We start from the raw sequence: 20,277 nt of genomic DNA on the forward strand, positions 1-20,277 counted from the left end.
GTGTCACCTAGAGCAACAGCTCTGGACACAGGATTGGCCCAATGTTGGAAGTAAGCTGCAGCTGGCAAACTTTCTTGGACCATCAACAATACACTTGTTTGCTCAGACCTTCTGTATAGAACAGGCTGTATATATTTTTAAAGTTTGTTTAGTTGTGTGTGCTTTTTTATAGCTGTAATCTGGAGGCTCAGGGTGCCCCATTTGGGATTCAGCAGCAAAGGACACAACCCTAGTATCGGTGAACTTCTCAACATTCCTGTTCTCTTGTGATTCCAAATTTGGTTCCTCAAAATTTCTAAACCTTTCAGAGTTATACATCTTGAATCTGACTTCTACAAAGCTCTCAACTTCTTGTTTTAATACCAGCACAAACATCCTTTTCCCCCTTTACCTAGTCTGTTCCCTTGAAAGTAGACTATTCCAGCAGCAGCTGAGGAAGCTCTTGGTGTCTCTGGTATCTGGAATGGCATCAATCTCTGCTCCCCTCCTTTTTTTGACTGTGGGTGACAAGCTCCAAGTGCTGAGGCAGAGAGAGGCTCCTCTCCAATCCACATGCTTACTTCCAGGCTTCTAGGCAGTGAGCTCTCTTCTATGGCCCTTCCCTAGAGGCCCATGGTCTCTAGCAGAGCTTGACCTGAAAATGTTTCTCCAGATTAGGCAACGACCTTCTCAACTGCGAAGTGACTGCCTCTGTGAAAATGAACGTTTCAAATTCTTTTGGAATCTAGGCCAAGTTTCTCTGAAAATATTTGTCATTAAAGATGCTTGCCGTTGCTGGGGACAGGCTTTCACTTCTCCTTTACTAGAATCAAAGTGGCCGAGGGCAACACTTGCTGCAGCTGCAAAGCTTAAAGGAATTAAAAGCTATCACTATTCTTCTGCCCTTGATCCAGGTCATAAGTAGGTCCTTCTTGTCCAAGCACCATCCAGAGAGGAGCTCCAAGCTCACCAATTCCAACAATTCAAGCAATCTTTCCTACAGAATGAAGTGTGGAGTTCTACCCTCCTCTTCCTCTTCCCCTTCCCCACAAAGCTCTCAAACACACAGGTAGCCTTTCATCTTTGAGCTAAGTCAGGAGGCAGAGTTGGTGACCCCTCTTCCTTTGCCCTTTGTGACACTAGGATCCTCCCTGGAGAAACCTGAATTTCCTTTTTGAGGAGAGGCTTAAAAATTCAGGTACACAGCATGGTGTGTAGAGAAAGCTAGAAGGAAGAGTAATTCAGAAACTCTCCTGTCCCACGCAACACTCTTAAACAGAAGAAGGATAAGGTGTACTATTTTTCTAAGACATACTCAAAAGTTGTTTCTCATGATGCAGTTTTCAGGGGCCAGACTATACTGCTCCAGTGGTACATTAGAGGGATCAATAATAACTGAAGTAACTGTAATGAGTCTCCATTTCCTGACCCTGCTTTAGCAGCTTCTCTGCATCTGTGGGATTTGAAGGGAACTGCAGCCTAAGGGAACAGTTCCTGCTGCTCTCTCTGCTCAGTCCAGGAGCATATAGCTGAGGGCACACAGGACTGGGTTTCCAGGAGGCACATGACCTCTGTTTTGGACCACTATTAGAGAAGAAATTCATTTATTGTGCATCATGGCCCCAGCCCTGACTGTATCCTGCCAGGGCTACCCATTCTGGAAGAGTTTATGTAGGAAAAAATGAGGGAGGTGCATGAACTACAGGGTGGAGAAAAAGAACTATCTCAGAATCTATTTATTAAGCAGAAATGTTTAAATTCAGAAAAACCAGAAAGTCCTCACTCAGTTGTTTATCTCCATGACCATTAAAAATTGAAGGTGCAGTGTTCTTCTAAGAAGGAGATGAAGAAAGTCGTGGATAGATGGAATCAGTGCAGACTTAAGCTTCATGGCTTCTCCTAGGTAGAGTATTCTAATTCCCCTTGCACAACATCTTGCGCTCTCTCTCTCCAGGCCAAGTCAGAATACACAAGGTAAGCTACAGCAAGAGCTCCATCAGGCATGGTGAGCTCCACACCCCACATAGTAAAAGGGCATCTTAAAGGACTCAACTTTCCTCAGCTGTGAGATGCAAGGTGAGAGGGAGGATACTGGCAGGAGGGAGCTGCCCCACCCACAGAGATCTCTGATCTCATTTCTTTTCCTAATAAGGATATGCACACACCTCCCAGGGCTATCATTGCCATGACAACAGAAATCGAGGGTGAGCAGGTTAGTGGAACAGCGAGTGAGCTGAGTGTGATTTCCAAATTCTCAAACAAGGCCTGAGGCTGCACTTGCTCACGAAGTGGAAAAATTCATGTTGGCAGTTCTAAATGGATTCCAAAATATTAAGGCTCATGAGTTCTTTCTGGGGAAGAGTCAGAGATGGAGTCTCCGTGGAGGCCCTCCGTGGGGAGTTGATTTTCTCAGAGGGGTAGGAATCTCTAAGACAATTAAGAGCCTGAGCCCCCCTTTAAAAGTAGGACACATAAACTCTGTCCATTCTCCACAGAGCAAAGAGATGTGGCAAACCAGGGCAACAACATCCCCCAAGGACACAAAAAAGACAGGCGCTTTTAAAAAATATTTTGTATGGTACAGCCTTTCCACAGAAATAACTCAGAACAACTCAGACCTACATTCTGAAGCTAAAGGATAGACCTGTACCTTGAAAAATCATTGATATAGTTACCATTTACTAGGCTCTGTAATATGTGTGTATTATCTCATTTAATTCTTGCAACAACCCTATACAGCAGACAAGGCTATTATCTCTATTTTACAGAAGAAGAAACTGGAATAAAAAAAAAAGTAATGGTCCCAGGGACATACAACTGCTGAGTGGCAGAACTAGAATCCAAAGGAGAGTTACTCTGACCCACAGCCTGAGCTCTTAGTGATTCTCTCTCTGATAAGGAAAAAGTGATTCTTGCAAGAATCTTAAGCTGATGCTTCCTTGCATGGTTTCTGAGCTTGCAAAGATATTAGACAACTTCGAGGACATTTAATCTTGACTCTCTAGACCAGTTCTTAAACTTTAGGGCCCATGGCTTGTTAAAATAGATGGCTGGGCCCCACCCTGAGAATTTCTGGCTCAGTAGGTATTGTTAGAGCTATTGTTAGAGCTGCTGCTCTGGGAACCATCCTTTGAGAACCACTGCCTAGTCCCTCTCTAAGCCTCACTGCCTTAGTTGCCTCACCTACCTAACTAATCTTTCACTGGTCGTTCCTGGATCCCCTGGGCTGTTACTTGACAACCTATAAAGTTATCCTTGGTAGTACTGTGTGTTTGGGAATTCCCTGAGCTCTTTTAAAAATAGTGAATAGCTACCACTCCAAAAATAATTTACTTTTGCCTTAGGTAAGTCCTGAGATCCCATGAAATGTAGAAAGAGGAGCCTGGATGAACCAGTGGGAGATGGCAAAGCAGGCTGGCACCCTGAAGCCAGACCAGCTCTCGAAGGCAGGGGCAGTTTTGTTCGTGTTTTTTTGTTTTGTTTTGTTTTGTTTTTACAACCTCTTGGGATTTCCTCTAGGAACTAGTCACAAGAGGGTCATCATTAAAACCCCTTCAGAGCATTCACATTAAGAAAGTTAGAGTTGTAAACGTGAATGACTGGCCCTTTAATGCTCCTCTCCTCAAAACACATTCCTCCACTTGGAGAAGAGACTGTAGCTATATGCCTGCACTCCCTATTTAGCCATTTTCTTTCTCTGCTCAGTCTCACAGGAACCTGAGTAAAAGTAAGAAGCCAGTGGGCCATGTCTGCTTACACAGAGAGCCTGGAGAAAGGGGCCAGTAATCAGGATTAATGGATTTAATGCCTGAGTTGTTTATCTTGCAGGAAACATCACCTGGTGATGTCCCCATTGATCCCTTCAGAGCAGGGCTTTTGTGGACTATGTAAATAAATGAGCAGTTTAGAGACAAAGCAAAGTAATTCATCAGTGGAGGAAAAACAACTGCAAGGAACACATGTGAATGAGGATCCCAGCACAGCAGGTCCCTCTCCCTTAATGCCATGACTGCAGCTGTTGTGTGCGCTATGAGAAGATGCTGGTTCATGAGGTCTCAGACACAAGTGTAAGGCGAGTCAGGAACCAGGAGGAAGCCTTTTGGAAGCAGCTGCACCTTCATCATGAAGCACTGAAGGACAACAGAAGCAATGAAAGGCAGGCTCTACTAGAAACAACCAAGCTTTTTGAAGCATTTTCCTTTTCTTTTTTTTAAAATTATTTTTTTTTATTTTTTACAGAGAGGAAGGGAGAGGGACAGAGAGTTAGAAACATCGATGAGAGAGGAACATCGATCAGCTGCCTCCTGCACACTCCCCACTGGGAATGTGCCCACAACCAAGGCACATGCCCTTGACCAGAACCGAACCTGGGACCCCTGAGTCCGCAGGCCGATGCTCTATCCGCTGAGCCAAACCGTTCAAGGCCATTTTCCTTTTCTTTGGGCAGAATTAATAAATCCCTCTCATTTCATCCCCACGCGGGTGGCTAGGGATGAATGGACTGTATAGATGTCAGGATGATCCCAAAAACTACAGTGTCTGTTTCTGGGCCTAGGAATGAGAACTATTGAATTCTGGCTACTAGGTTATCAGCCAAGTCCAGCCACATCACAGATTGCTCAAAAGTATCCCAGAAAAAAAAGGAGTAAAAGTTAGACATCTATTAATATTATATGTCAAGCACTATATTCAGCTCTTTATTCTTACCATGGCAACTCGATAAGATAGGTGTTATTTTTATACCCAATTTATAGGATAGGTAATTAGGAAAACATGCATTTAAGCAATTTGCTTATGCTCACCCAGCAAGTAAGTTTGGAATTGTGGTGCAATTCAGATCTGATGCCACATCCTAATCTTAATCTTTATGCCATATTCCCTCCAAACAGTGCAAAACATGTTTTGAGTCCTAAAACCTAAGAGTACCAAAGGACAGAGCAGAAGGCAGAGGAATAGCTCTTTAACTTAGATCTTTGGTACGGAGGGATGCTGAAAAGTATGGTTAGGTCACCCATGGAGTACCTGGAAGATGTAAGCTCTGTCCAGCTCAGTCCATGAGGACTGTGACTCATGAGTCAGCAGCTAAGCACAGTCCTGGAGAAAGGGGATTACACAAGAGGGATTGGGACAGTAGGAAAGGGGAGAAATGGAAACTCCTTCCCTATCTTCTGGCAAGAAGATGGGTTCCTAAAATTCTTCTGAATCTGAAGGAGAGACCTGAGCCATATGCAAATGAAATCATCAGTACACAGTCCCTATTTCACATTTGCCTAGGCATATACATCCACCAGCATCATCAATGAAAGGAAGAATGTATTCAAAGTTAGTTCTTGGCTCACCGGTCCGATTTATGAGAACAAGAAAAGCCCTGACATGAAGGTAGCAGGGCATGACTTCGTGTGGCTGCTTTGATTGGGTAGTTCTCACCTTTCCAGAGGCCTCCCTATCCTGCAACACTTGGCAGTCTAAACCCACCTGCTCATCCATCACTTCTTCACTCCATCATTGGCATTGGGGCTACAGATTTGTCAATGAATGTTCTTCTCTTGCCATCTGGCAATATTAGCTCTCTAATGAATTGCTTTAACTTGTGCATTTGTTTTTTTGACAAATGTGACTTTTAGTTAAATTATGCAACATTCATAAATAGCAAATGCTGGCTGATTAGAATCAATGAAAGGCCTTAGAGTTGCCAGCAAAAATGGGCCCTTAACTGCACATGTTACTTAGATAGCTTAATCATTTGAAAGGCATCTGAGTATTTTTGGAAAGTACTTTTTACACACAAACTTATGTCATCTATTATGTATGTGAGTATGTATTTGAATTTGGATAAATTTTTGCAAGCCAGCCATGCTCTGACTATAAGTGCTAGATACACTTGGCTATGAAGCAAGACACACGTGGGTTTGATTCTACTTCTGCCACATGAACCTGGGTATGTTTCTTAACCTCGCTGTGTCTCTAGTTTCTCATATGTGAAATCGATATACTAAATCCCCTGCAAGATTGTCATGACAAACAAATGAAATCACACATGTAATGTGCTTGGCACAGAGTCTGGGTATATATGGCTCAATAATTTATTAACTATTATCATCATCATGATGTTCTATTCATAGAGGATTATGGAAGACACCATTTGCAATCTCCATAACCCTTCCTTTCTAAAAACTACCACAGGGATGAGCCTCCAAAGCCATCTTTTAATTATATAACACGGCTTTAGTGATTGGGTAAGAATAAGGAAACTAAGGAAATGTGACTTGATTCAACCTGGCAGATCCTTTTTCTTGAAAATGTGAATTAGGAATTTGTCTCCATTGGTCTTCTGACCTAAGAAACTATGAGGCAGTCATGTTTGGTAATGTGCATGTTAAGGCCGTAAAGGTCAGTCTACAGAATGATGTAGTTGCGCAGAAAGAAGCAGATCCGACTTTGACTTTAAGTCAGAGAGTGGTGCCTTGGTTCTGATAACTTTCTACTGTCATGAAAAACCCCATTCCATCTATCTATCTATCTATCTATCTATCTATCTATCTATCTATCTACCTACCTACCTATCATCTATCATCTCCCTTTTGCTCACTACTTTGAATGGGTTTCCATTGTCTTCAACCAAAAGATCTTTGCTCCCAGTGTCATTTTTGCACATGAATCCACCAAATTTCTGTGAAACTTGAAGAAGCTAAACATTTGAAAATTACCTGATTATTTTAGAAACACACACACACACACACACACACACACACACACACTGTTTTTATGTTATCTGTTTTTAACTCCTGAAGGACATTAAGTAGAAAATCAAAATAACCATGTATGTAAGGAAGTCATACATGTAAGGAAAAGAAAGAATAAATAGAGAGCCTTTAACAATCCTGGTCTTACAAAAACAGGTTACCTTATCGCTTTCCAGAACCCAAACAAGAAGGGAGAGACCCTGGGCCTTTACCTGGAGTTGCACTGGATACTGTTGGCCATTGCTGATCAGATCCTCCTGGTCCAGCCCGTAGAATGCCAGCCTCCTCCAGGTGCACGGAGCTGAGTAAACACATAGACCCAAATAACAATTAGACCACAAATGCCTTTCCAAATCTCATTCCACCCTCAGAAAGTGCTTATACATCTCTGGAGACAGGGCTGCAGCTAACACATTCTACTCATGCTCGAACAGAAGCAATTACTGCTGAGCAGTCACCTTGCAGAAACTGCAAAAGCATTGCTGACTTACTGCCTGCTATATTTAGGCAATAAGCATGTTTTACTTTTATGGCAATTTTGGTCTTCATTAATGCCATGGTCTTCATTTAATCTAACTGGAAACCCATCGGAGGGCTAATGCTGTTTTAACATCTTAATGCTGAAGCAGATGAGGAGAGCTTGTTCTCAAAAGCCCCCAAGCCTCTCTTGCTGGTTCTCTTGTTTCTGGATTCTCTATAGCAGTGGTTCTCAACCTTCCTAATGTCGTGACCCTTTAATACAGTTCCTCATGTTGTGGTGACCCCCAACCATAAAATTATTTTCGTTGCTACTTCATAACTGTAATTTTGCTACTGTTATGAATCGTAATGTAAATATCTGATATGCAGGATGTGTTTTCATTGTTTGCGAAGAGGAAAACACACAAAAATTATTTGCTGGTAAGTGTAATATTGTTCCAGTTTGGCTACCCAATTAATTCTTTTTTTTAAATGAATTACTTTTCTTCTTCTTTTTAAAAATATATGTTTATTGATTTCAGAGAGGAAGAGAGAGGGAGAGAGAGATAGAAACATATAAACATCAATATCAATAATGAGAGAGAATCATTGACCGGCTGCCTCCTGAACACCCCCAACTGGGGATCGAGCCCACAGCCCAGTCATGTGCCCTTGACTGAAATGGAACCTGGAACCCTTTAGTCCACAGGCTGATGCTCTGTCCATTGAGCCAAACCAGCTAGGGCTACCCAATTAATTCTTAACCTTATATTCTGTTTTACCCTTTCTGTATCTTTTAAAAAATATTTTTTGTTGATTTTAGAGAGGAAGGGAAAGGAAAAGAGAAATAGAAACATCAATAATGAGAGAGAATCATTAATTGTCTGCCTCTTGCATGCTCCCCACTGGGGATGGAGCCCGGCAACCCGGGTGTGCGCCCTGCCTGGGAATTGAACCGTGATCTCCTAGTTCATAAGTCAACGCTCAACCACTGAGCCAATCTGGCCAGGCTCTTTCTGTATCATTCATTCATAGACAACCCAACCTACATTTAGGAACTAGAGGAAGATTAACACCACCACTCATGGATCCCAGTTCAGAAGAGATCAATTCAGCCTGAAATATGGCAAGGAGTGAGACATGAACTGGGAGACTATTAGAAGCAAGTGGAGATAGAACATAAACTGCTCAAGAGTGGAGAGAACAGTGTAGTCATTTGTATATATCTAATGCTAGCACATATTAGACTTTCAAATATTAGTAGGATGAATGAAGAAAGAAAGGAACAAATGGGACCCTAAGGGTAAATATCATCCAAGAAAATCCTCACCAATATTAGAGGACTCTTTTAAACTAGACATTCATTAATTTTGCATGTTAAGTTGCTAAAAGAAAACTTACACTACTGTTTGAAGGGGTTATATGAGGCAACAGAACAGGCAAACTTGAACTATTGTGGGAGAAGGGCATCTACAAATTTAATATTCTCTTACTCTTTGGAAAATCAATTATTAGGCTCTGACCTGTTGCTATTATTCCCTTCATCTATATCCTAGAATCTTCTCTTTTTTTCCAAATATTAATATCCTTCAGGTGTTCCTGGATTTAAATTATATGGGTTCAATCAGATTCATTCTGAAGATGTAACTACCCTAGAACCAGCTCGGCTCAAAGCAGAATTTTCAAAGGAATAGTAACATGATGCCTGAAGCTGGAAAGGCCAAGAAGCCAAGCACATGAATAAAAAAGATGCTTAATTCTAATATATGGTTAATGTACTACATTGTGAGTAAAAACTTACATTTAGCTTTATTTCATTTTCATCCTACTTAAATCTATATCTTAATTGAAACCTGAATAGGAGCATATTTGACTTTCTTTTTCATTTAAAAATGGGATAAGGGTGTGATATGTTTTAGTATTTCAACTTAAGTGTAACTTTTAAAGTGTATCTCATCACTTGGTACTTTTCAAGTAAAGCACTAATTCAATAGGGAAAGAGTTCGTATGGTAAACCATGCTTTTTCCTATTGCGTAGCTCCAACACAATAGCTCAGATGTAGGCAAAAGCATAGCTGGTCTCTAACAAACACAAAAAATCCTTCTGATATCTACTCTATGGCCTCTGCATAAATGTTTGGGGCCTAAAATTATGACCCAGGTTCCAATGTAACATCTCACCAAGTCAACTACCAATGTTCAACCCTTCACTCATTGGTTCTCATTCAGAAATAGCAGCCAGTATCATTTCTGCTCAATCTTTAATGTTATGCTTAAGAATATATTAATTTATTTTAATTTAATGCATTTTTAATAGACTAAAACTAATTTTTCATTAACTCAACATATACTTTGTATGCTCTGTCTTTAAAAATTGATCTAGGTTTGGTGAAGATCAACTTAAGAGTTGCCCAGAGCCCAGCCAGCATGGCTCAGTGGTTGAGCGTCTGTGGGAAACTGCCTATTGTCTTCTCTAGCAGAGAGGTGTGGACAAGGAGCCCGGAATGCTGGTGACCCTTGAAGCCCTGGCAAAGGTCAGAGCTGTGCACCCACTGTTTAGTCCAGACAATGGCAGCTGAAGCAACTTCCCCACCAGACAGTCATGTAAATCCTTACTGATAAGATAGTCTGTCTGTTACTGGAACTTGCCTGCCTGAGGGCTATAGTGTATCCCAAACTAAATAAAAGGATGGCAAAGCCTGAACAAAAGCGGAGTCCATCCTCTTGGGATGGGCTCTCGCCTGGCCCCCCAATTTCCAAATTATTTTCTGTCTCGACTCTTTCATTTGTGTGAGCCCCCTCTTCCAGATCCTGAACTCTGAACTACGCGGGTCGTGGGGGAACATTCACATCTGGCGCCTCAACAGGACATCTGGAAGAGAAGACTTCGCCTAGAGTGAAAAAACGAAGATTCACCGTATAGGTGGGGGAGAATTCACCATATAGGTGGGCACACCATATAGGTGGGGAGATATTTCACCGCATGTAAAGCCCACGATCAGCTGCAGAATTCGCAATCTGTAAGTAGGGTGGGAACGTGTCTTTCTAGCCAGGCTAATGGGGCAGAATTCGGCTTAAAATATATTTGATGGGCTTTCCAAGTTAAATTTCAAGGCTATAACCAAGGGATGATTTTTGGAAAACTCCAAGGGCCCGGAGTGATTCAAAGAATTTGTTCTATCTTTTTAAAGGAAATATTTTTTAATTTAGCCGATTTAATATACTTGAAATTGCATGGAAAGCTTTATCAAATAAAAATTAATAACTATAGTTTACTTATACTTTAAATGTTATGAAGGTTTTGGCCTCTAAGAATAGCAAAATAAAGTAACAATATATTTCTTAAATACAGCCAAATTTTTCAGATGGAATTTTAAAAGACCCCAGCCCATTTTTATTTTTGAATAGACCATTGGGAATATACTGAAATTCTAGAGAGGGGCAGTTCCTGAACCAGGGAAAAAAGACACTGCTTTGGTAATTTTTAATGCTGGACATTCTCTGGTGTAAACTTTTAGTGTATTCTGTGCACCTGTATAAGAGTGTTGATGTTTTTGTGTCTCTTTGTTGTTGTTCAATTTATTTAAAGAAGAGGCAAGTCCCGCTTTGGGGAAGCCTAGCTGTGTGTGGTGGGGTTGAAAGCGTGAGAGAGATTGCAAGAAAGTCCCAGCAGCTGCTGAGAATTCTTAATCTTGGGGGCTCTTCTTGCTCTCCCTCTCAGGGTTCAGCCACCAGAAACAGCTAGTGAGATTTCTGTTTGTCTGCAATATAATGTTGGCTGTCTATCTCTTAGGGATTTTGGTTTGCTCTTCCCTTTTTATTGTGAGAATAAACAAATCATCTTTTCTGTCAAAGAACAGTTTAGACAGCTGCCATTTTGGACTGCCTGATTTGGCAGTCCCCATGTTGGCCACATGGCTTACCGCTCCCCTGGGGGCTGCCATCTTGAAACAGCAAAGGCCAACCCCTCCCTTTGAATTAGCCAATCGGGAAAGACTGTGCACCTGAGCTCCAATCAAGAGCAAGGGATAGGTCATGTGCGTTGTTAAGGCACTCTGCTTCAGAAAGGAACTTGCAAAGATTCAGAGCCAAGTTCAGACAGGCAACTTTCAGGTAGGGTAGCATGTGTCCAGTCAGGGACACCAGGCAAGCCAAGAGTCAGGATCCCCCATGGGGGCATCTGCCAGTGATACTCTGTGTATTTGCGTTTCACAGATTGGGAGTTTATGAATTATTTTCAATGCTCAATACACTGCTTGCAATAAGCCATGTGCCTCATTTTAAAATCTTACATATTATTTATTCTTTATATGCTGAAATCATAATTGAATCCAAGTCAAGTCTAGGAAAATTACTGAAACCTCCCATAATCCCTCTGTATATGCAAATAAGCCAAGGGGGATACTCTTTAAAAATATAATTGCTAATATTTACAGGGTAAACTAAAGATTGTTGTTAAAATACTAAATCTGACAATAGTTACAGTCACCATAAATGAAAAATCACTTGAAATATATGGCTTTGCAGCAGTATTTGTTAAAATCTCAAAAAGCAACCATGTTTGTTACATTTGTTGCTTGGTGTAAAAAAGAAAGAAAAGTGTCTGGAAGGAAATAAAAAGAGGTTTCCTTCAGATGTCTAACTGTAATTAAAAATCAATATATTGGGCCTCATAAGTAATTTGTGGTTTTGCCTCCCTAAACAAAGTTTGTGTAAAACAAAGTTATCCAAAGATTGATAGCAGAAATTTAATTAATGTCATTTACTGTCCATAACTTAGGACAAGTAAAGTTAAAAAATAAACCTTATTTTAGATTGATTTAAATTGGCTAATTAAAATAAATGAATATTCATAAAAACTTTGTTGTACTGGGCAGGAAACTGTTCCTGAAGCATTAACTAATTTTTTACTAATGGTTTATCTCATAGTAAACTTGCTTAACATTCAATGAATCCAAAGCAGTCATATTTCTGTGCAGAAAATTAAAATTAAAAAGTTATCAAGACTGCATTGCAAAATTTCCAAAAGCCTTTTAATATTATTTAAATAAAAAAAGAAGAGGGATCATCTAATAATCCCCTGTGAGTAAATTACACCAAGAAAATTTTTTACTTTAAAAATTATTTTTCACTTGTAATGCTGAAGACAAGACACCCATGAAAACAAACATGGTGTCAAAATAAGCCAAAGGAAAATGGTTTGGGCACAATTAAAAGAAAGGATCCCATGTCTAGTTTATAGAAAAGAATCCTTTATTAACCTTTGGTTGAGAATATGTTTGTATATTTCCAGAAAACTCCTCCAAGCCCGTGTGGATTCCTGCAACAACGGATCCCAGAGAGCAACTGACCAGATTGCTCCAGCCACGAAGACAAGAGGAGAAACAGTCCAGAGATGGGAGATGGTGAAGACGCCTTGCCATACTAACAGTCAGCAGCTGTGTGTTGCTACAGGTTGCCCAGGACCAAGCCAGAGAAGGTCAGACCTGCACTGCCACCGTTTGCCCACCATCCTGAGCTAGCATATCATTATTGGCATGTACACATAAGGAACTGTTGGACATTGAAATTGGGACACAAAAAACTGTTGGCCCAGAAAGAAACTTACAACAGACTGATTCTTTGGATGCCTGGCAGCAATTTAAAAAGGACATGACATTTGCCTCTCAGCATATGTCACTATTGCTTGTCTCATTTTTGTTCTCATGTTTATTTCTAGTCTGCAGATGTGGAATGAAGAGTCTTAAAAGAACTCGAACCCTTTTGGGCGGCATTCATTTTTCAAGAGTTGTTAAGGAAAAGAAAAGGGGGAGCTGTGGGAAACCACCTCTTGTCTTCTCTAGCAGAGAGGTGTGGACAAGGAGCCCGAATGCTGGTGACCCTTGAAGCCCTGGTAAAGGTCAGAGCTGTGCACCCACTGTTTAGTCCAGACAATGGTAGCTGAAGCAACTTCCCCACCAGATAGTCATGTAAATCCTTACTGATAAGATTGTCTGTTACTGGAACTTGCCTGCCTAAGGGCTATGGGTGTATCCCAAACTAAATAAAAGGATGGCAAGGCCTGAACAAAAGTGGAGTCCATCCTCTTGGGATGGGCTCTCGCTTGCACCCCCAATTTCCAAATTATTTTCTGTCTCATCTCTTTCATTTGTGTGTGGCCTCTCTTCCAGATCCTGAACCCTGAACCATGCGGGACATGAGGGAACATACACAAGCATCGACCTATGAACCAAGAGGTCATGGTTCAATTCCTGGTCAGAGCACATGCCTGGGTTTTGGGCTCGATCCCCAGTGTGGGGCGTGAAGGAGGCAGCCAATTGATTATCCTCTCTCATCATTGGTGTTTCTATCTCTCTCTTCCTCTCCCATCCTCTCTGAAATCAATAAAAAAAAATTTTTTTTAAACAACAGTTGCCCAGCCCTAGCTTGTTTGGCTTAGTGGATAGAGCATCAGCCTGTGGACCCAAGGGTCCTAGGTTCGATCCAGTCAAGGGCATGTACCTCGGTTGCAGGCTTGATCCCTGGCCCTGGTCCGGGGCCAGTACGGGAGGCATCCAATCCATGTGTCTCTCACAGTGATGTTTCTTTCTTTCTCTCTCTTTCCTTTCCTTCCACTCTCTCTAAAAATTGATGGAAAAATATCCTCGGGTGAGGATTAACAAAATAAATAAATAAGGCTCTACGACCTAAAAAAACCAAACAAAAAACAGTTGCCTAGCCCAGCCAGGTGTGGCCCAGTGGTTGAGCATTGACCCAGGAATCAAGAGGTCACTGGTTCGATTCCAGGTCAGGGCATATGCCCAGGTTGCGGGCTTAATCCTCAGTGTGGGGTGTGCAGGAAGCAGCCGATCAATGAATGATTCTCTCTCATCATGGATGTTTCTATCTCTCTCTCCCTCTCCCTTTCTTTAGGAAATCAATGAAAAATATTTAAAAAAATGTTGCCCAGATATTTTGAAGGGCTTAAGTTTGAAGTTTATTTCTTCTTTAAAACAAAATCCCTTTGGTGACAGTGGTCATTGGTTTCTTGGCCCTCCCCATTTGGTTTCCGAAGACACTCACAAATAATGAATCTTTTATTTGGCCCCATGGCATAGATACTACATCAGCTCTGGTAATAATGGTTGTTAATCAATTACTGTCAAAGAGACAAAATAGAGAAAGCAACATTATATTTAATCTGAGTCTCAGAGTAATACTATTACTCTAGATTAATATAAAGTAAGCTAGATTTGGTCTCCAGATATTTAATAAAGGCCCTTCACATGGCTCATCCTCGGAAGAGCGCAAGCCATTGATGGCCATAAGATAGCAACAAGATGGAAAAGATAAAAAGACTCTATCTAATAGGGGTGAACATGAACAAGAATAATTATCAATTATTGTGGCTGACAGACCATAACTATCAATGTGCAATAGCAAATCAAGGTAGACAACATGTGCACATATATTACACAAAGTACTCAAGTCCAAACATATCAGTATTATTACAAGTTTTAAGAAGGGGACAGAGCCCTGACTGGGTGGCTCATGGTTGGAGCGTCATCCTGTACAACAAAAGGTTGTGGGTTTGATTCCCAGTCGGAGTACATACCCAGGTTGCAAGTTCAATCCTCAGTTGGGGCACGTACAGGAGGCAACCAATCAATGTTTCTCTCTTACATTGATGTTTTGTTTTGTTTTTCTCTCTCTCCCTCTCCCTTCCTCTCTCTCTAAAAAATAAAATAAAATAAAAACCACACACACACACACACACACACACACACACACACACAACAGATCCTCGGGTAAGGATTTAAAAAAAAAAAAAAGAAGGAAAAGGAGATAGAAAGTATAGATGGAGAAGGGATAAAGGAGTTGGAATTACTTCCTCATAGAAATTCTAATGAGAGAATGTATACAGCAGCCTGTCTACAATTTTACAGAAGACATTTGCCAGCACTTGAGAAGCATTTGGCACTGACCACTTCCAATGTTTCAAGGAATAGACACAGAGAAAAATAATTGCATTCCCCTGGCAGAGTGTCTAAAGCTTCCTAGTTTTGACAGCTGCTTCCGGAGACATAGTTTATCTGAGCCATACAAAGTTCAAGTTACCACTGAGTGAAGGAAGGAGAAAAATACATACCTGTGCATTCCTGCTCTCAGGGAGGCCGAGTAACGCCAGTCAGGATTCGGCTGTCGTGGCTGCAAAATCACAAAGGGAGTTTTTGTTAATATGACCAAACAATGATCTCCCGGTGATGATGTTCATTGATTAGTTGTTTCTTAAATATTTCCATGCATCTAAAAAAAAAAGTACTGAAGGAGCCTTTTCATGTGTCACACTAAGATGATATCCATATATATAGCAGTTCAGGAGAAAATTAGATTATCTTGTCAGGGTCCTTGCACAGGCTAAATATCACAGAAAACCAGATTTAATGATGCTATGAGGACCAGCTTCAGCTCCCCCCGCCCCCAAAACAGGTCTGTGGCCCTGGCCGGTTAGGTTCAGTGGATGGAGCATCGGCCTGCGGACTGAAGGGTCCCAGGTTCGATTCCGGTCAGGGGCATGTACCTTGGTTGCGGGCACATCCCCAGTAGGAGGTGTGCTGGAGGCAGCTGATCGATATTTCTCTCTCATCGATGTTTCTAATTGTCTATCCCTCTCCCTTCCTCTCTGTAAAAAATCAATAAAATATATTTTAACAAAAAAAAACAAACAAACACAGGTCTGTGTTCTTAAAGCAGCACTGTGGAGGGGCCATCTGTTTTGAGACAGGAAAAGCTTTTGTTACTTTTGCCCTAAATGCCCCATTAGGGGCACATCCCCAGTTTGGCGTTCGAGCTGTAACAGGGCACATGACTACACAGGCTCTGCAGGTCTGGCTGGACTGCAGAGCACTGCAATCCGCTGCTGGATTTGTAAACTGCAGTGTGTTTGACCCAGGACGATGTGCCCGGTCATAATGCCAGCAACTGGTAACTCACTGCCTCTTCTGCAGATTGAAGAGGAATGCTAGGGAGAGGAAAACAAACCACGGTGCAGTTTGACCTTGTTTTGCTACATAATCCTTTCCATGAAAGTCCCTCCTTCTCCGAGTGCTTTGCCTCCTCACTCAGTTACTGTTCACTAAGCTCTAATTGTTTCACAGGGAATAGCTGACCTGTAAGAAGATGGCTCATTCTGCACCACCAATGTATTGGAAGGATCTGCTGCCATGTGTCTACAAACTGTCAATCCAAAGTGGAGGAGACAAAGAGGAAAACATGGGCAACTAAATACTGTTCGGGGAGTTATGTGCTGAATAGAAGCTACTCAGGAATCAGTGGGTACGAAAAGCAATGATCATCACTCTCTTGTATCAATTAGCAAAAGTTTTATATGAAAAACCTGTGATAGATGTTCCTCTCAAAGTGGCCCTGTCACAAAATACTGAGTTCTATTTGAGTGAAAAGATGAGAGACAGAGGTTGTATTTTATATTTTCCTCTGGATTATAATGATCATATTTAGTAGACACAAAGCCAGAGTAATACCAATAAACTATTTCAAAATGTCAATAATTCTTGTTCCTATCATTCTTATAGTTCATTCACAGGATGCACAGTATTTCATAAACACACTTCTTCCCAACATCTAGAGCAGTGATTAGCAGCGCAACTTCCAGAAAGACTTTGAGATGGCTAAATGATATTCAAAGATTCAGCCAAAGTCAAGACCCAGGAAAAGCTACAGCTCTGGGCTACTTTAAATGTCTCCATGCATTAACTGTCCTCTCTGGTCCTTTCCACTCTATTGGCAACATATGAATATGCAAGCTGCTTCATCTTTGTTTTATTTTAAGTTCACAAAATGCTATGGATATTCCATATAAAGTAGCATAAAACCATCTACAGACAAAAGGAGGGGGTTCCCATTTTATATCAGTGGTGTTAGAGGGAACAGAAGAGAAGATATTTGCAAATCCTTTTATAAACTTGAAACTATGACGGAAGTACTTTTTATTAATCAGATCATCACCATCTTTCACCTTCCTGTCAGCAGTCTTAGCATCAGCTTGTCAATTGTGAGAACCTTCCTTCAAGAAAGACTTTGACATCTGTTGAATGAATGTTGCCAATTTTTCAATGATTGGGTAACATTCATGATGAAAATTGCTGCAGCTTGATCTTTGGAATGAAATCACCAGCCTCATTTTGCTGAATGGCAAAGTTCTAGCAGGATTGACCAGGAAATTCAGTTCCTCACACAAACTCACTTCCTCAGCAACATTTAATTTGTCATGCTGCTATTTTCTAGAATAGACCATCAGCAACAAGATGCTTCTGAACTTCATCTGCCAGAATCATAGTTATGATGGCAGTAAGATCAGGGAGGGAAAAGGTAAGGAAGAAAGCAATAAATGTTTTAAGTATCCACACTAGGCAATGGGATAAGCACTTTTACATACTATTGCATTTATCCTAACACATTCTTTGTTACATAAAAATGATTTATCTGTTTTGTTCATAAACCATGAGTATCCAAAAATATTCATAATACATAGCTATGTCCTTAGAGCCTAGCAGGATTCAGGTATTTTTAGGTTTTTAAAATGTTTTTGAATAAACGATCATGCAACATTACTGTACTTAAATTATAAAAATGAGAAATATGAGTTTTAGAGAGATTAAGTTACTTGCCTAATTGGTGGATTTGGGTGATAAGTTATGTTTAGGTCTCCCTAATGTGAAAGTCTGTGTTTTAAATAAATTTATATGAAATTATATATTGTTTTCTTTTTTCTCTGTTTTACTTCTGAATTTCCCAAATATTGCTTTATATTAACATAATACAAAATTAAAAGTAATAAAATATACACAGATTTTTATCCAAATTTAATTAAACTTGGAAAAATTTCAAGTTGAAAGGATGATTTCTGATACACTTGACACAGTGAACACATATATTAAGGCCTTGAACTAATTGCCATTATTTAATTCTTGGATGGTACATCACAGGACTATGCTTAATTTCTATTGGTGAAAAGCCCCAGTATGGTCCATTGTTCCAAAGCTTAGTCCTTTAGTAGAATCATGGTCACAAAATTCCAGATGTGGAGAAACTCAATTAGGTATTCTATATGGGTGATATAGTTTAAATAATAAACAAAACCCATTTAAGTTTCTATCCAAATTACACAAAGATTTTACTTATCCTGCAATGATATTTGTTATTTTTACCATAGAATATTTGATATACAGAAAGGTGAATCACCCTTTCCAAGACAGATATAAAATAAAATAGGTTAAAAATACCCTATGTCTCCTGGCCAGAGTGGCTCAGTAGTTGAGCGTCAATGACCTATGAACCAGGAGGTCACGGTTCAATTCCCAGTCAGGGCGCATGCCCAGGTTGTGGGCTTGGTCCCCAATAGTGGGTGTGCAGGAGGCAGCTGACCAATGATTCTCATCATTGATGTTTCTATCTCACTCTTCCTCTCCCTTCCTCTCTGAAATCAATAAAAATATATTTTTAAAATACCCTATGTCATTCATAAAGTCATAGGACTACTCAGGAAATAATATGCTATCTTCTTATCATGAAAATTCATGTTGAAGCTATCAATAAATGGCCCTCTGAAACATGAGACTAGATGGAGCATCTCATTTTCCTTCCTAATAGGACTCTATTAAGGATGTATCCACTGTAGATTTTTCACAGTGATATTCTGTGAACATTGATATAATCAATGATAGGCAGAATCCTAAAATTGCCCCCAAGATCCACACACCACAGTGTATATGCCCTGAATAATCTCCAAGACTGTATATGATGGATCTTACTCCATATTAGGTTATGTTACATGGCACAATTGACTTAAGAAAGGAGGATCAGGAGAGAAACCAAGATGGCGGCATAGGTAAACACCTGAAATTGCTGCCTCGCACAACCACTTCAAAAATACAACTAAAAGACAAAACGGACATCATCCAGAACCACAGGAAGGCTGGCTGAGTGGAAATTCTACAACTAGAAGGAAAGAGAAAAGCACACTGAGACTCAGAGGAGGTGCAGAAGCAAAGTGCAGAGGTACGGAGGCGTACGCAGAAAGGGCTGGCAACTGAGGACGCAGTTGTCTTTTTCAATCAGGAGGGAGTCTCAAGCTCCTGACTGCTCTGAACTCCAGTTCTGGGCGAGTCTCTGGGGACCCAGACTCATACAGGGAGAAATTGGACTGTCTGGCATTGGGCAGAACTTGAGGGCAGCTTTCTCTCAGAGGTGCTTACAGCGATTACCACAGGACACTGAGACCCAGGGCCTCTTAGGGCAGGGCTGAGGATCAGCCATAGCTGTTTGCTCCACCCTGTTGATTCCCTGAAACCCCGCCCCACCCAAGCTGTGCACAGAGGCTTTTGCATATGAATGCTCTGGCCCTTTGCAATCTAACATTACCTAACAAACTGCAGCTGGGTCAGAGAGACCCAGAACATCCAAAAGAAGGCCAAAGGCCCCACAGCAGCTTGCATTGCTTCACAGCTGTGCCTCATCTGGGCACCTCCAAAACCCAAACAAAGAGGAAGAATCTGCAGATCTCTCCATAGCTCCTGTTGGGTAGCCTCAGAGAGAGGCTAAATTAGCACCTCCTTAGAGATCCAAGAGCCAGTGTACCCAGTGGTCAGTGTGGGACCATCCAGATTACAACTCCTCAGATCCATAAGGGACACACTCAGGGGGCAGACTCAGTGAGCACCAAAGCCCCACTGAAGCAAGTCTTGCCCCATAAGGGTGTCTCCAGCACAGAAGTTCTCCCACCGTAGACACAGCTGATTCTCACAGCCAATTGGCCTGGAGGTCAATTCCTCCCAGTGATACCTACAACAATCAAGGCTTAACTACAACAAGACTGTGCACAAAGCCCACAAAGGGGTGCACCAAGAGTGTCCACCTCAGGTAATTGGGGAGGCTGAGCCACTGGGCCCAATAGGACACCTAGCACAGAAAGCCACTCTATCAACACAGGGAAGCAGCCAAAATGCAGAGACAAAGAAACAGGTCACAAATGACAGAAATGGAGGAAAGCAAACTACTAAGAGGGTAGAGTTCAAAACCACGGTTATAAGGTTTCTCA

General features: G+C 41.1%; 1 protein-coding gene across 11 annotated transcripts in view; it reads right to left on the minus strand.

Moving 5' to 3' along the window:
- The window catches only part of LOC102420843 (protocadherin alpha-C2), a 144,036-nt gene that overhangs the window by 13,910 nt on the left and 109,849 nt on the right, over positions 1-20,277 (minus strand). For all 11 annotated transcript variants that reach the window (XM_023752053.1, XM_023752059.1, XM_023752055.1 and 8 more), the window contains 2 exons: positions 15,310-15,368; positions 6,935-7,023 (listed from right to left, as the gene is read on the minus strand). In XM_023752053.1, the coding sequence (XP_023607821.1) occupies positions 6,935-7,023; positions 15,310-15,368 (148 nt within the window). The remainder of the gene's footprint in view (positions 1-6,934; positions 7,024-15,309; positions 15,369-20,277) is intronic.

The sequence above is a fragment of the Myotis lucifugus genome, unplaced genomic scaffold (assembly GCF_000147115.1).
Source record: "Myotis lucifugus unplaced genomic scaffold, Myoluc2.0 scaffold_28, whole genome shotgun sequence".
Taxonomy (NCBI): Eukaryota; Metazoa; Chordata; class Mammalia; order Chiroptera; family Vespertilionidae; genus Myotis; species Myotis lucifugus.